Genomic DNA, 15,489 nt, shown 5'->3' on the forward strand with positions numbered 1-15,489 from the left:
TTGGTAGGATGATGATGCTAAATACCCTTGTTTGGGAACTGTACTTTTGATGTTATAATTTCAACCGGCCTGTATTAAGGGGTCTTTACTATCCAATACGCTATTGTGATTTGTATTCATAGTTAGACACTTACCGGGGGAGGGGGTTCTTCTGATTACTTTTGTTAGCTTCTGGAAAAGTGCATGTCTTTCAAAAGCCGGACTTTACCTGAAGTTTTCTGATGTGGCGTAATATTTGTATGTGATAAGACTGGATGTAAACACGTCTGTTGGCTTGGATGGTTTCGAGATGATGTTTCTACGAGGAGGCTTTTAATACGATATTGGTAGCTGCTCTTTGTATATGGAAAGAGTGAGGTGCGAACGGTTTAAAATAATGAATAAAATGGGTTCTTCCCCAGAGACACATGCCTCAGTGTCCTGAACTGGGAGCACAAGTTTCTCCAGGAACCGAGCCAGCAACCTCTTTATCCCAACCCCCCTAGAGGAAATCAGTTAGAAAACAAATGGATGTTGCATTCCTAGATAGGCTGAGGAATGACATTTTTCTTTCCAAATTGCTGCAATCCAGAAAACTTTCCTCTAACTGTGCTTGTGATCTCCTCCTCCTTATTCTGTGGGCTGCACTCCTCTGCCTCGCAAAGCTATGGTGAGCTGCAATAAAGCCATTTTCCCAGTATGGAGTTGCTGCATGAACAAGGTAGGGCAAGCTGGGCCAGGCTCAAGGTCCATCTGGTTGAGCTTCCTGGCTCCAGCTCTGACCAGTCGGAGGCCTCTGCAAGACCACAAACAGGGCCTGAAGGTTCCATGCCCTGCTCCATTTCCCGTTGGAAACTGAGAGCTAAACTACACGAGATGAATTACACGAGGACATTCAAGGGAAGGGAGACACAATGTTAGCCAGGAAGTGTAGTTTGAATTTCAGCTCTGTCAACAGAGCAGGCAAAGATCGCTCCTCAAAGGTTTGTTAATTTCACCTCTCCACAGAGCAGGCAAAGTTAACTTCTCAGAGGGTTTGTTAATAATTGACAGACCCTTGGGGGAAGCAAAGAGGAAATTAATAAAACCCTCTGAGGCTCGATCTTTGCAGGGCTCTGTAGAGAGAGGTGAAATTCAAACTATGCCTCCCGGCTTAGATTGCATCTCCGTTCACTTGAGCATCCTCGTGTCATTCGTCTTGTGTAGTTTAGCTCTGATATTCAGTGGTATACTGCCTCTGAAACTGGGGGTTCCGTGTACTTGTTGTGGTTAATATGGGCTAATGAGGAATTGGTCTAATCTCTTATTAAAGCCACCTAAACTGGTGGCACTAATAATGGGCACTTTTCCTGTTCAGTTTTTGTTTGCCGCATGGGGTTAAACACAGCAAACGTGCCCACAGTATGCTGTTCTTGGGCATGAACCTTGCTAGTTTTCGTTTACTTCTTCCCAGGGCTTTTTTTCTTGGAAAAGAGGTGGTGGAACTCAGTGGGTTGCCCTCGGAGAAAATGGTCACATGGCTGGTGGCCCTGCCCCCTGGTCTCCAGACAGAGGGGAGTTTAGATTGCCCTCCATGCCGCTTAGCGGTGCAGAGGGCAATCTAAACTCCCCTCTGTCTGGAGATCAGGGGGCGGGGCCACCAGCCATGTGACCATTTTCAAGAGGTTCCGGAACTCCGTTCCACCGCGTTCCAGCTGAAAAAAAGCCCTGCTTCTTCCCATTTTGTAGTGGGCCTGGGTATCGCATGCAGGCTTTGAGGGAGATCTGGCCTGGCCTTTGGGTGCCTACTCTACTTCAAGCGTTCTAAAACCTGTCTGTGCAGTGGGCTTTCCCCCTCTTTGAAAGTATTTCTGCTCCTGGAAAAAGACTGGGGTTTCTAACTCCAGGTGGTGAGGCCTGGAGATCTCCTGGCATTACAACTGATCTCCAGAACTACCCAGGAGAAAATGACTCCTTTAGAGGGTGGACTCGATTGTGTCACATCCTGCTGAGCTCCCTTCTCGGATCCCTTCCCAGGGACCACCTCCAAATTTCCAGGAATTTCTCAACCCGGAGTTGGCAAACCAAGAAGGACGCTATGTGGGTGCCAGTGGGCGGTGGTTAGCCACGGAAACTGGCAATTCAGCCTTCCCACCACAACACAGCTAAGACTGAGGATGCTCTTGTGGTTTTGGACCAGCTGCAGCCATATCTTTACTCCTGGGCTTGCCTCCAAGACTATTTGTTGTCAGATGTTTCTATTTACATGCCAAGAATTCCTGATCGCTAATTTTTGGAAACTCCTTCTGTTAGGACTTGGAAGAAGGCAGGGACTGGCTAGATTTCTAATGTACATTCCACATGTTGCAGTCTAGCATTCAGGTATCCCTCTGCGCCGCTGGTGTGCTTTTTTGTTTGTAAAACAGAATGCATGATTGGCATCTTCTGCATGTAGCGCATAATTAACCTGAGGATTTTCTTGCTCTTGCTGATCCCACACACGTTGGATAATGCACTTCCAATCCTCTTTATAGATCATTTGGAACTGATTTTTTTGTGTGCAGAACAAAAAATCCACCTCAAACGATTGATAAAGTGCATTGAAAGTGCATTATCCAACGTGTGCGGAATACGCCAAAGTTTCACACGTGAAAGCCCAGTTCCAAATGATCACTAAAGAGCATTGAAAGTGCATTATGCAGTGTGTGTGGAAGCAGCCTCTGAAAGGGTATCAGGCAGACTCATATCTATGTTACGTGACCCTGACTTTGAAATCCAACATGTTATGACTTGTGTATTAGATTTTTGTATTCTTCTACTGGCACAAAAGCACACAGGAGGGGGCGGGTGTGTGAGTTTCAGGTGTTCCAGTCACACTGTAACTTCTCATGGGGGGGGCAAGTTGACTATACACCCTCAACAGGAGACTGGTAGGGAGACTTATCAGATTGATATGAGACAGGCCTCAACCATATGCCTGGCGGAACATCTTTGTTTTTCAGGCTCGCCGAAAGGATAAAAGAACTTGGCGAGCCTGAGTAGTTACAGAGATTTCCACCAGGTTGGGGCCAGGTCTGAGAAGGCCCTGGCCCTGGTCAAGGACAGTTGAACCTCCCTGGGGTCAGGGACCACCAGTAGATGTTTATCTGCTGATTTAAGCACTCTCTGGGTTACGTACGGCGAGAGGTGGAAGTGCTTAGCATGCGTTTGAGCAGTTGAGTGCTTAGCATGTGTTTGAGCAGAAGTTCTTAGCATGCATTTACCTCTGTCTGTCTAGATTTGGACCTAACTCCCTCCAGAGGTCCTTCAGGTCCTCAGAGCAAACAGAAAACCTGCAACAGGATTGAGTCCATGCAGCTAGACCCTGGTGAAAGGTACTTAGAGGCAATGTCAAACAAGCCTCTTTTCCAAGAACACCAGTAAAGAAGCTGGTGTTAGGTTTATGTTCATGGTTTTCTTATGGAACTCCCTGCCTCGGGATAAAGTCATTGTCTTAGACTTTAAAAGGGTCTAGACTAATTCATGAAGGATAGGCTAGTTGAGGAATGTTAAGCAGGAAAGCTAAATGGAACTTCAATATTCAAAGGCAGTATACCTCTGGATACTGACTACAGAGGTTTGGGGACAACACAGCAAGACTCTGGCCTCTTTTCTCCCACTTGCAGACTTTTGGAGGATGTCTGGCCATTTCAGGGATCCATCGGGTAGAGGTTTGGATCCTCGTATGTCTACTGGAAGTTGTTAGTTTATTTTGCTACGATCACAGATCAGCCAACAGCAACTTAGCAAGCAAGTAATAAACACACAAAAAAGAATATGTACATACAGTGAATAATTCATGACCTCAGTATAAACTAATTTGAGTGATACACCCAGATATAATTATTAGAAATATTTAACAAACTACCTCCTGTGTGGGATTAAATGAGCAGCTATCAGTAAAAGGGGCAACTGTGTATAATCTCCCCGTCCCCCACGCTGTGATGTTCAGGGCCACACGGGGTCCACTCCTGACATCATTCCATTCACCTGCCCCCTCTGCCCGAGGTAGCCAATCAGAGCTGGTTGAAGGGATTTTATTACAGATGCTGTAGCACAGTGGTTAAGTGGTTCGGCTGCGAATCGGCACTCCGCTGGTTCGAATCCCACTCCTGCCATGAGCTCTGCAGGTGGCGTTGGGTGAGCAACTCCTCTCAGCCCCAGCTCCTCAGTGGTTTTGTGGGGATAATAATAACACTAACTTGTTCACCACTCTGAGTGGGGCACGAATCTGTCTAGAGGAGCGGTATATAAGCACAGTTATCATCATCATCCCTGAGCAAGGTATACCTGTCACTTCGTGGGCTACCGGTGGTGGTGGTGATGGACAGCTGTCAGCACAACCCAAAAGATGAAGCCATTCAACTCCCATGCCAGTAACTGCCCTGCAGTGATCCAGAGGAGTTAGCCAGGTTAGCCTGTAGTCGCAAAATAGTAGAGTCCACTAGCACCTTTAAGACTGCCAACTTTATTGTAGCATAAGCTTCCGAGAACCACAGCTCTCTTCGTCAGACGCAACATCTGCAGTTCACCTTCTTCTACACTTCTTAGGGGGCTTGGCCCGAGAACTGCCCCCGCAGACAGTGAGGTGGGCAAATCCGTTTTCATGGTAAGGTGTAATGTTTAGCTTTCATGGCCCTGAAAGTCTTAAACCGCTCTTTCTGAACTGCTAAGCCCAGAGAGAGAGAGGCAGTGTGGCAGAACGGCAACATTAAAAAACAAAACACCCTCCACAGGCAGCGAAAGAGCACTTTTTCCTGCAGGGTGCTGACTGTCTGCTGTGGTTAAACCTCTCTCCATTACTTGAGTGCCTTCTGCTGTTATCCCCCCATGTGACTGTTTCGGCCGACTTCTGCAAAGCGGTGTTGCTTCATCACGATCATCAGCTCCGGGATACCATAGCCCTTCAGGTGACCCTTTGAAGATGCTTAACTGTGTGGGGAAAGGCTCTCTCTCTCTCCAGAAAGCAAGAACGTGTCTAGGTCAGCTTGCAGATGAAAAGGCACTCTGCCTCGCTCAAACACTGAACTTCTGGGGTGGTGTGATCTGTGTTTGAATCTCTGGCAGGGTTAAAGTGGCGTGGTGTTGAGAAGGGGACAGGATTTTTCTCCTTCTCAAAATATTACCAGTCAAGTAGATTCAGAGGAGATAACAGGAAGGAGTTCGTCCAATAGATGCTTAACTTCTGGATATGACTGCTACAGAGTATAGTGTCAGTCAGTTTCACAGTGTGTAGTAAAACCCACTAGCGTAAATAATTTCCACGTATGAACAGGCTTGTGAGGTTTCCCTATTGCTGTTGCAGCTGCTGGTGCAAAGCAGTGGCGCTGGGGCTTCCAGGTGGCAGGTTTCCATGCATTTTCCCTGCACATCTGCCATCTCCTTTCCTGTGCCACTGAGGGCTTCCTCAAGTTTTTTAAAAATGCGGCAAATACATATTATTATAACTGTCTTTGCAGCTTTCACTTTTTAAAAAGTTATGTTTTTAGCCATTTTCATTACGGAGATATAAGGGGAAAGACATATCTCCACAACAAAAGGGCTGGAGACTTATTTTTTGCTTAAATTAAAACCAGGAATTCAAGCACAGACAGGTTGTTATTATGTTATAACACTATCACAATTTTCTTATGCCAGTTAAAAGCACAAGTGGTTGACGGGAAATGGCTACTGCAGGGGACTGCAGGGGAAAATAGCTCTCTGATGTGGGTGGGGGCCATCTCTCTTGAGCCTGTGAAGCTCTGTTTTTTTTGTGTTTCCTCCCCTTTCTTTACTTGTCTAGTCTCTTTCAAAGTTCATTCTGTGGTGTAGCTGTAAAATACCCATATTGTCCATGGCTGCAGAGAAATGGTAAAGTATGCTTATATTGTTTTATTCTCTTGGTAGACTTGTATCTTTCTATGTGTGTGATTCAGGGAGTGGGAGAGTGGTGATGAATTGGTAGTAAATTGAACAATGAATATCTGTAGTAACAACAACATTACTCTGTGATTGTATATTTCTGGTAGGTTACTGGTCCAGTAGCACTAGAATTCAAGGGTATGAGCTTTTGAGAGTAAAGCTCCCTTCTGCAGATACTTTTAGAAGTGGAAATATGTCAGGTTTTATCCAGCTAGAAGGTAGGAGGGGCATTAAAAGTAAGGGTGTAAGGTATAATAATACTATAATTAGCTTGATAGAGCTGAGGTGTGAAAAGCAGAAAATTGGCATCTGTAGTGAGAGAAAAATCCAATGTCCCTATTAAGTCCAGTGAGTGTGTGTGTTGTTCTGAGTTTGCAAATAAACTCAGTTTCAGGAATCTTGCACTGGAATTTTCCTTTGACGTTTCTGTGCTTGAACTGCTTCTCTTAGGGCAACCCTGGAATGTCTTGGAAGAAGAAAATGTTCTTCTACTGGGTTCTGAAAGTTATGTTTTTTGATATCAGAGTTATGTCCAGGGCTTTTTTTCAGCTGGAACGTGGTGGAACGGAGTTCCGGCACCTCTTGAAAATGGTCACATGGCTGGTGGCCCTGCCCCCTCATCTCCAGGCAGAGGGGAGTTGAGATTGCCCTCCATGCCGCTGAGTTGCGCAGAGGGCAATCTAAACTCCCCTCTGTCTGGAGATCAGGGGGCGGGGCCACCAGCCATGTGACCATTTTCTCCAAGGGCAACCCACTGAGTTCCACCACCTCTTTTCCCAGAACAAAAGCCCTGTTTGTCCAATATAGAGAGCTGAAGGGCATTGCGGACCCTTGATGGCATATATAAGGTTGGCAGATGAGCAAGTGAATGAGCCTAAATTGATACCGCTGGTGTTGTTAGGAGTGTTGCCAGGTCCCCCAGTGGGAGGGGGGGTTACCTGACACTCATGAAGGAGGTCTTCATACACATGCGCACTGTGTGCATGTGCCCCCAGAGGGGGCACAATGATGTCACTTCTGGAAGTCATTGCACTGGCCCTTCAGATCTGCAGTTCACCGACTGAGACACTTTCAACCCCCCTCCCTCAAATTTGTCTGTTAATAACCTCCATCCTCAAAAACCCTGGAGGTTTTTGCCTCCCAAGCCCGTTCCCCAGACTTCCCTCCCGCCGGAGTCAATATGGGGACAGAGTTGGCATCTGGGTTTATTGTATGTCCTGGTCCCAGAGTTAGTGTCCATGTTGGGAAGTGCAGTGTGGAGAGTGAGGAGTTGTTTAAGATTGGGGGGCTGTCCGTGGGCAAGAAAAGATTTGCCTCCCGATGCCTGCGGGGGAGCTTTATCATTGTCGTTGTCCTGGTATGTTGAACTGGTTTGAGCTGGGAGCTGTATGTGACTACTAGTGGTGTTCTGTTGTTGTTGTTTGGGCTTATCTTGTAGCAGGTCATCCCTTGGTATCATTCTGGTGTTGAGTCTTTCTACACAAGAGGCGTTGGCGTGTGTTCATCAAGTGCAGGGAGACGCAATGTTAGCTGGGAAGTGTAGTTTAAAAAGACAGAGCTTGTGGAGATTGCTCCTCAGAGGGTTTGTTAATTTCTTCTTCACCTCCCCAAAGGCTCTGTCAATTTCACCTCTCCAGTCTCAAACTTTGTGGGATCGCAACAGAGGGCAGCCAGGAATGGAAATGGGCTGGAGCTGCCTTCCAGAGCTGGGCTTGGAACATGAGAGGTTATAGTGGGCTGACGTTTCCCTTCTGGCATTTTACAGCCCTTTCACACAGCTCCAATGTATATCAAAGCCTTTGCCCTGCCGCTGGCTCTGTCTTTTAAAACTACCTCTCGAGGCTAACATGGCATCTCCTGACACATGTCCTTCACATGTCAGATGTCTCGTTCAGAGCGACTCTTTGTTGATTTGTTTTCTTATTACATCTGATTGGTATTGTAATTCCAAAAATCTCAGTTGTGTGAATCCTGCAGGTGAGAATCTCTCGTCGTCATACCAATTCCACAGTAATACTGTGGGGTTCAACTACATCCTGAGAACACAAGATCTGCAATTCACCGACTGAAACACTTTCAACCCCCCTCCCTCAAATTTGTCTGTTAATAACCTCTATCCTCAACAGGAGTTTTGAAGGACACGGAAGCATAAATATTGTTTTGAGTCATTTTTATCTTTGATCAGAATCACTTGCATTACCCTTTTCTTATCTCCCCCACCCCGAGCTGGTAATAGCAAAATTTCCCAAGATTAAGTGATATTCTTTCATAATCGCCCCACATGCACAAACCAAAGTTAACTTCCTCCCGCACCAGCCCCACTGAAAGGGCCCCGGGTTGCACAGAAGAACTTCACAGCCTATTGGAATAAATGGTAAAAGAACGCCAGAATTGCTGTACTTCCACAAGCAGTGGAGGTCCCAAGAGGCATTCCTTTGGTGCACAAAGTGCCAGCCTTATGGTGCTGTGAGAACCAAGCTACAAGTGACGCCTGACACAGGTTGGACACTTGTCAGCTTCCCTCAAGTTTTGATGGGAAATGTCGGCATCCTGGTCTTGCAGCTGTAATGGAGAGCCAAGCTGTAAAACCAGGACGCCTACATTTCCCATCAAAACTTGAGGGAAGCTGACAAGTGTCCAACCTGTGTCAGGCGTCACTTGTAGCTTGGCTCTCAGAACAACAGCAGACCCAAGTACAAAAGTGAGATACAGATGGAGGAACAGTGATAAAATAGCGGATCTGCGGTCCCCACTTCAGTTAGCTAGAGAGAGAGAGTTCCCATTTCAAGCAGGTTGCAGTTCCCTTGGTTGTTCTGCACCAGGTCATGGCTAGCCTCATTCACCAGGTGAGGCTCCAGTATTTCCAGTATTTCCAGGAATATTCAGCCCTTTCTCCCCAAGGGGAGGAGGAAGAAAGCAGCCGCAAGGAGTCACCAAGTCTCCACAAATCTTGACCAGGGAGGATTCTCTCTCTGAGCTCTTCCCTTCCTGTTACCTGTCTTAGGCAACCCCTTCTGCTGATACCGCCCAGCACCTGGGCAAAATCTACAGTTGCCTGCACACGTGCTTTCTTTGTGATAGCCTCCACCTTATGGAGTGGTCCGCCTGAAGAGGTCAAGAAAGCTCCCACTCTCCTGGCTTTCTGCAAATGTGCACAACCAAATTCTTCAGGGGGACTTTTTTTACTCAAGTAATAGGCCTGGGCTGTAAGAAACAGCTCAGAATGAGGCCTTGGTAAAGGGACAGGGACTATAGACCGTGCTACTGGGTACTATCTGCTGATGTACAGATGCTCCTATTGAGTCGTTCCGTGTGGCTGAAGATGTCATGTTAATTAATTACGCTTTATTTCAGAAAGGTTTTCATCTCTGTGTTTGGCTTTATACTAGTTTTCAAATTTTCTGCTACCACACTGTATCTGTTTTCACTGTCTGTCCTAATTGTTTTTTTAAAAATTTTTAACATTTTATTTGAAAAGAAAAATACAAATAGCAATAGAAAGTGCATGGAAACTTATACAAGATACAGAATACTAAATTTGATCTGCAACAGAAAAGTATATTCAAAATTTGTGGTAACAGCTAAATTATGAAATGTTTCTCCTCTTCCTCTCCTTAACTATTTATATCCAAGATTTCATATCAATAATCTTTAGTCGGTCATCTATTGCATATTTTATACTCAACATTTGTAAGGTCTCTGTTTTATAATTAATCTGTTTCCATATTAACTGTTTTTAATTTTTCTTAACTCTGAGCTATGTAATAAAAAAAATCTTTCCATTTTTAATGGAATTCTGATATGGGTTTGTTATGCACATAAGAAGTTAATTTGGCCATCGATGCATATCCGTACACTTTATCCATCCACTCAGACATATCTGGGCAAGATTCTGTCTTCCATTATGCTTCATCTCAGTACTCTCGCAGCTGTCACCATATACTTGAAATGTTCGCCCTGTTCTTTTGTAATATTGCCTGGTAGAATATTTAAAAGCATATTTTTGGAATTCAGCTCAAACCGAAGCTTGAAAAATGTCCTAATTGTTGATCATAGTATTTTGCTCAGTGAATGTCCTAGCTATTGATTATATTCACTTGCAATGTGTGATCTGCCTTGGATGAAAGGTAGACCAGCAAGCAAGCAATTTCTTTTAAGCTTCTTGCTATTCTTTGGTATCCTACTAGCTAATGGGGGGTTAGAAATTAACACGTGTTCTCACTGTATGTATGGAATATGTTGCAAGCCTGTTTTCATTTGTGATTCATAAGAGGGGTAAAACTGGGTTCGGAGTGGAGTGGTTCAACTGCTAGCCTCACCTAGCTGTGGAGAGGAATATCCCCTTCTCCAAGAGCTCCTTCTAGGACAGGGCTGTCTCCTTACAACCGGCTCCCATTGAGGAAGCCTGCACAGGTATTAAGGAAGCTGAATATTCCTTTGTCAAGAATCCCATCATGCGCCACTTCAGGCAAGCCCAGAGGGAGAGTCCTGCTTTCTTATTGCAGAAGTCTTGCAGTACATTAGCCACACAAAGCAGCTTCATTCCAGGCTCAGCTTGTGGCAAAAACACCTAGTCGTGGGCTCCCTTTGCCTGGGCTGAACAGGGGCCTCTTCATTAGAGGTGTTGGGGGACAGATCCTGGGTCCTTTTGAATGAAATACATGCACAGGACCCACTATCCATTGATCTGAGGTTCGTTTATAGAAACGGACGTCCTTTTACAGTTGTGGGTTCCGAGTTTTCCTGCTTCCGGGCAACCTTTCCTCCTCTATCTTGTTTGGCTAAGGCACCCCTGCGTATCTGCTCCAGAAGTACTTCATTTTGCAGAGGATTCTTTTATGTTCTAGAGGGAATCTTTGGTCCACATGGACCAAATTGTCCACAGTGGACAATACTTGGACTGCAACTCATCTAGGTCTCTCCTGCGGTTGTACGCTGCAAATTCAAGTGCTTCTGAGAGCCAAGCTACAAGTGACGAATGACACTTGCCTGGCAAGTGAACAGACTCAGGGCCAAGCTACACATGACGAATGACACTTGAACAGCAAGTGTATTTCTCCCTGTTCACTTGCCCTCCACTAAATCCACTTGCCGTTCAAGTGTCATTCGTCATGTGTAGCTTGGCCCTCACATGTATTCCTCCCTGTTCACTTGCTCTCCACTTGTTCTCCACTTGATCAAGTGGAGCGCAAGTGAATGGCAAGTGAACAGGGAGGAATACACGTTGAGTCTGTTCACTTGCCAGGCAAGTGTCATTCGTCACTTGTAGCTTGGCTCTGAGAAAGCTTGATCACCATATTGATTTCCAAATCGAGGAACCCCCCCCAACAGACTCCACCCCCAAGCACTTCTCAGTGCTCAAAACATGAGCACACATGTGCTCTGCTTGCCTGACCAATGGACCATCTAACCTAGCATGCTTTCATAATGGTCAGCCAGGTGCCCCAAAAAGGCCTACAAGCACAGGATGCAGAGACCCTCGATTTCTTCCCACAACTACTGGTATTCAGAGGTACACTGCCTCTGGAAATGGAGGTTCTGTTTGTTCGAAGTCATTATATTTCCTTTGGTAGCAGGGTTACCCAGTCAGAAGCATTTACTTCAGCATGTAGTAATTAATCCACAGGCAATTAAATGGTAGAAAAGACAGAACTTACAGTTGATCAAGGTAGATTTCATTCACAGCATTATCTTGCAGGAGAAAGAAAGAGTCCTAGTCTAAAGCATTACTTGCCCTATACCATGGCTGTCTAGTGCAGCATCAAGGCTGCATGTGGGTGTGTGGATGAGGCAAGAAAAGAGACTCTCCCAAAAGAAGCAGAGAGAGAGGAGCAGTTAGGAGGTGTTCCCACGTTAGACAAGGAGAAGCAGCTGACTTCTCCAAGAGCGTCACAAATACACGCAGAGAGACATTCAACGCTCCCCAATGCCCAAGGCTTGCTGAGTCAGGTAAAACGACGCTATTTGGTTATCATGAATAATAATCATTGATAGATCACTCCATGCATTTGCCCCTTTTAAAAAGCCATCTAAGGTCGTCTCAGTTACTACATCCTGTGGTGGTGAATTCCATGCATTACTTATATTTGCATGTGAAGTGCTTCGTTTTGTCTGTCCACTACTCCATGCAATAGGGGGTGGGGGACCGTCTTGTGCCTGCCTTGTGCTTGCTTTGGTGTGCTTTGGCAGGGTCTGGGCTCCTAGCTTCTAACCCAGTATTGCCTCTTAGAAGTCAGTGCTTGTGGATGATTAACATTGATCCACCCCTTCTTTTCTTGCCAGATTCTTTTAGTATTCACCACAGTACTCACAAACCACCAGCTGTTTCAGCCTCATAAGGAAGTGCCTTCTCTCCCAAGCAATGATGGAGAATGAAGTCTTGGCATCTTTTGTTTTCTTCAGCACTTTACTGATCCTGAAAATGTATGCTCTGGCCATCATTACTGGGCAAGTCCGGCTTCGGAAGAAGGTAGGCAGCTTGCACTTTTCTTTTAATTAAATTCCACAGCTGGACTTTCCCCCTCCTCGCACATTCATGGGTGTGTGTGTATAAAAATCCCTTTATAAATACTAGCTTGGCTTTTTAAACATTGGGTGTTGCACCAGATTGGGGACTAAATACATGTTCTATCAGTTTCTGAGGCTAGGTTTCCTGCTTGACATTTCTCTTCATTGTGTTTTAAATTGAACTTGCACACTTGCTGCAACCACAGAGTAAAATGGTCTGAGGCAGGTGAAAATTCCTTCTGGGAAGAGAGAAACTGTGCTTTCCCTCTTCCTCTTTGCTACAAGCAGTTGGTGCGATTGTTTTAAAGCTCCCTTGTGCTGGCAAACAAGTGTGTGGTCTTTCTGAAAATAGAAGTTTTACAAATCTAACAAAATTGGTGGGAGGGTATGAGCTTGAAGAAGTGACCTGTGGCTCACGAAAGCTCGTACCCTCCCACCAATTTTGTTAGCCTTCTAGGTGCTACTGGACCCTTGCTCTCTTCTACTGCTACACACAGCCTAACACGGCTACCCATACTGATCTATTTAAAAATCCACATATAGAAATATAGAAATATCTCTGGAAACTGCTTGGGAGAAGACGAAATGGAAAGCAGAAGTCATCGTTCAAATAAACTAGGCTGACATGACTGATTTTAAAGCACATGTAACTGTGTTTGCACGCATCCTACCCCCTCCCCATACTTCAGTTCTCTTCCCTTCCTCCGTCTTAGGGTGGGTGGGGATGGGGGGGCAGCAGGCGAAGGCCTGTCCCGTAGCTTATTCTGTTCTGTCAAGAGCTTCATACCTCAAAGGACTGATTATCAACAGCAGTTCTTTCTCCTTAGCTGAGCTCCTTCAACCAAGGCTTGATTTTTGTGGCCAAACTCGCCGTAAAAGTTCAGATGAGGGTTTAGAGGGAGTCCCATGGAAACTGGAGGGGCTTGCTTCCAGATAAACATGGTTAGGGTGTGTAGGGTGTATCTCCTGACAAACGAACTCTTGTGACTTCTCGGTCGACTTTAACATTTTTGCCATGAGTTACAAGGCAGCAGAGGGTTACTGTGAATAAGTTCTGCTGAAATCAGTAGGGATTGCTACTGGAAGAGGCGTGTAACTAAAAATGTGAGCTTTTGTTCACTTAAAAGCGAATCCCTGCAGGCTCAAGCATGTCCGCCAAAGGAAAAAAAAAACATGTAATTTTGTCCTCTGGAAAAGCACAAGTTTCCTTTTTTGAAAAATGTGCTGAACATGCTAGTTTTGGCTATTGTTTAAGAAGCAATCAAAACATAACTAAGAAGGCACCCTTTTATTGGATTAACCAGATGTATGGGGTTTTCTTTAGTTACACAGGGCTCTTCACTCAGATGGTATTAAAAGATAGCTGGGCTTGCTGAACATTGTCATGAAAGAGTTTGCCTACACGAATGTTTCCTAATATCTGATCTAGTCGAGATGCACTTGCATCCACTCAGCGCCTGAAAGGATTTATGTCGAGTGGGGGAGAAGGGTCTTCCTCCGCACGGGAGTCACTGTTTCTGAGCTTGCCTCCTGATTAGCAAGAGGCACGAGCGGCGCCGTGATCCGAGCTCTTGTAACAGGCAGGATGAGTGCTCTGCAGTGCTGGACGGGCTGAAATGGCCACATTGTTTGTTTATTTAAAACATTTCTACAATGCCTTTCCGTCCAATTCAGGGCCCCTAAGACAGCAAACTTTGAAACATTTGAGACATTAAAAAGGATTTAAACACACACACAGACAAGGAAGATGGCTTATAAGAAGGCCTAGGAAGGCTGCCCCTGCTGAGACCAGCCAGCCAGCCTTGGTTGGCGGTTGGGGGAATAAGATCAGCCCGGTTAAGCATGAGATGGTTGCTGCTCCACACAGCACAACCTGGGCAGGTCTTCCCTCCATTGGGGGGCATGAGGCTGGTGGGGACACGTCTCTTTCCATGTTTGTGTTAGCCTCCCAATCCGACCTTGGTTTTCTGGTTAGCCACAGAGGCTAACACAGATGGCGGCATAAGCTTTTGTACCAGTGTCCACTTCAGCAAATGTATGAAATGTATCCTCAGTTGGCAGATGTATATTCTGGGTAGAGGAAGAAGAAAAGCAACCGAATATCTGCATAGCAGCTCCACCTCCCTTTCCTTGATGTGGCTCCTAGTGATCACCGTTTTCCCCCTGTGCCACCAAACGGCTTTTTCTAGCTTTAATAAAAAGGCAGTCACCTGTTGCTATGTAGCATTAATGATGATGCATCTGAACACATGAGTTTTCATTTTTTAAAAAAGGCTCCTCCAGACCCAGGCTTGCTCATTTATTTGTTTGTTTGTTTTATATTTTGATGATGTTTTAATGTATATTTTATGTTGTAAGCTGCCCAGAGCCCATTCACAGGGAGGGTGGGGTATCATCAAAATATAAAACTAATTTAACAAACCAAATCCAGCGCCCCTAACTGTATATGGCTACCATCAAACTACCATAAACTTCACGGGCACAGTCAAATCACTTTTGGCTAAGCCTCTAGGAATACAGACCCAGTCCCAGTTTTATTTGCTTGGTGCATTTTAATCCTTCCATCCCACCCTTCAAGCGCTCATCGGGGCATACGTGATTTGCCCCTCCATTTTATCCTCACAAGAACCCTGTGTGGTAGGCCAGATTAAGAATGTGATTGGACCAAGGTCACCAAGAAAGTTTTGTGGTACGGTGGGGACTTGAACCCGAGCCCTTTTAATTGTAGCCCAGCACTATAAATACTCTCAATACACCATGCTGGCATTTGGCAGCCAAGCAAATAATATTCTTTCAAAAGTTAAAGGAAGTAGTCTACAAGCTGCTTAATAAAACAGCATCAGAAAGCAACATTGTTGGTTTAATGGAGAAAATTGATAAACAGAGTCTTTAAAAATATACAGTTCCTAAAAGGATTAGCGCCCCCTGCCCATTCTGCTTCCCTGATCCAAATGGCGGATGATATAGCAGCTATTGGCTGAGGAGCTGACTGGAGATCTTCCAATGTCACATCTGTTTTTGTTCTAAATGCTTTTGCCTATGTTAACCCATGTTCTTTATGGGCACTCTCCAAACAGCTTGAAA

At 45.3% G+C, this 15,489-nt stretch overlaps 1 protein-coding gene across 1 annotated transcript in view; it reads left to right on the forward strand.

The window, feature by feature from the left end:
• The first annotated feature begins 637 nt into the window (after positions 1 to 637).
• The window catches only part of PTGES (prostaglandin E synthase), a 50,393-nt gene continuing 35,541 nt past the window's right edge, over positions 638 to 15,489 (forward strand). The window contains exons 1-2 of the mRNA XM_054997163.1: positions 638 to 700; positions 12,181 to 12,367. Coding sequence (XP_054853138.1) covers positions 12,260 to 12,367 — 108 coding nt within the window. The 5' untranslated portion in view covers positions 638 to 700; positions 12,181 to 12,259. The remainder of the gene's footprint in view (positions 701 to 12,180; positions 12,368 to 15,489) is intronic.

Source organism: Eublepharis macularius, chromosome 14 (genome assembly GCF_028583425.1).
Source record: "Eublepharis macularius isolate TG4126 chromosome 14, MPM_Emac_v1.0, whole genome shotgun sequence".
Taxonomy (NCBI): Eukaryota; Metazoa; Chordata; class Lepidosauria; order Squamata; family Eublepharidae; genus Eublepharis; species Eublepharis macularius.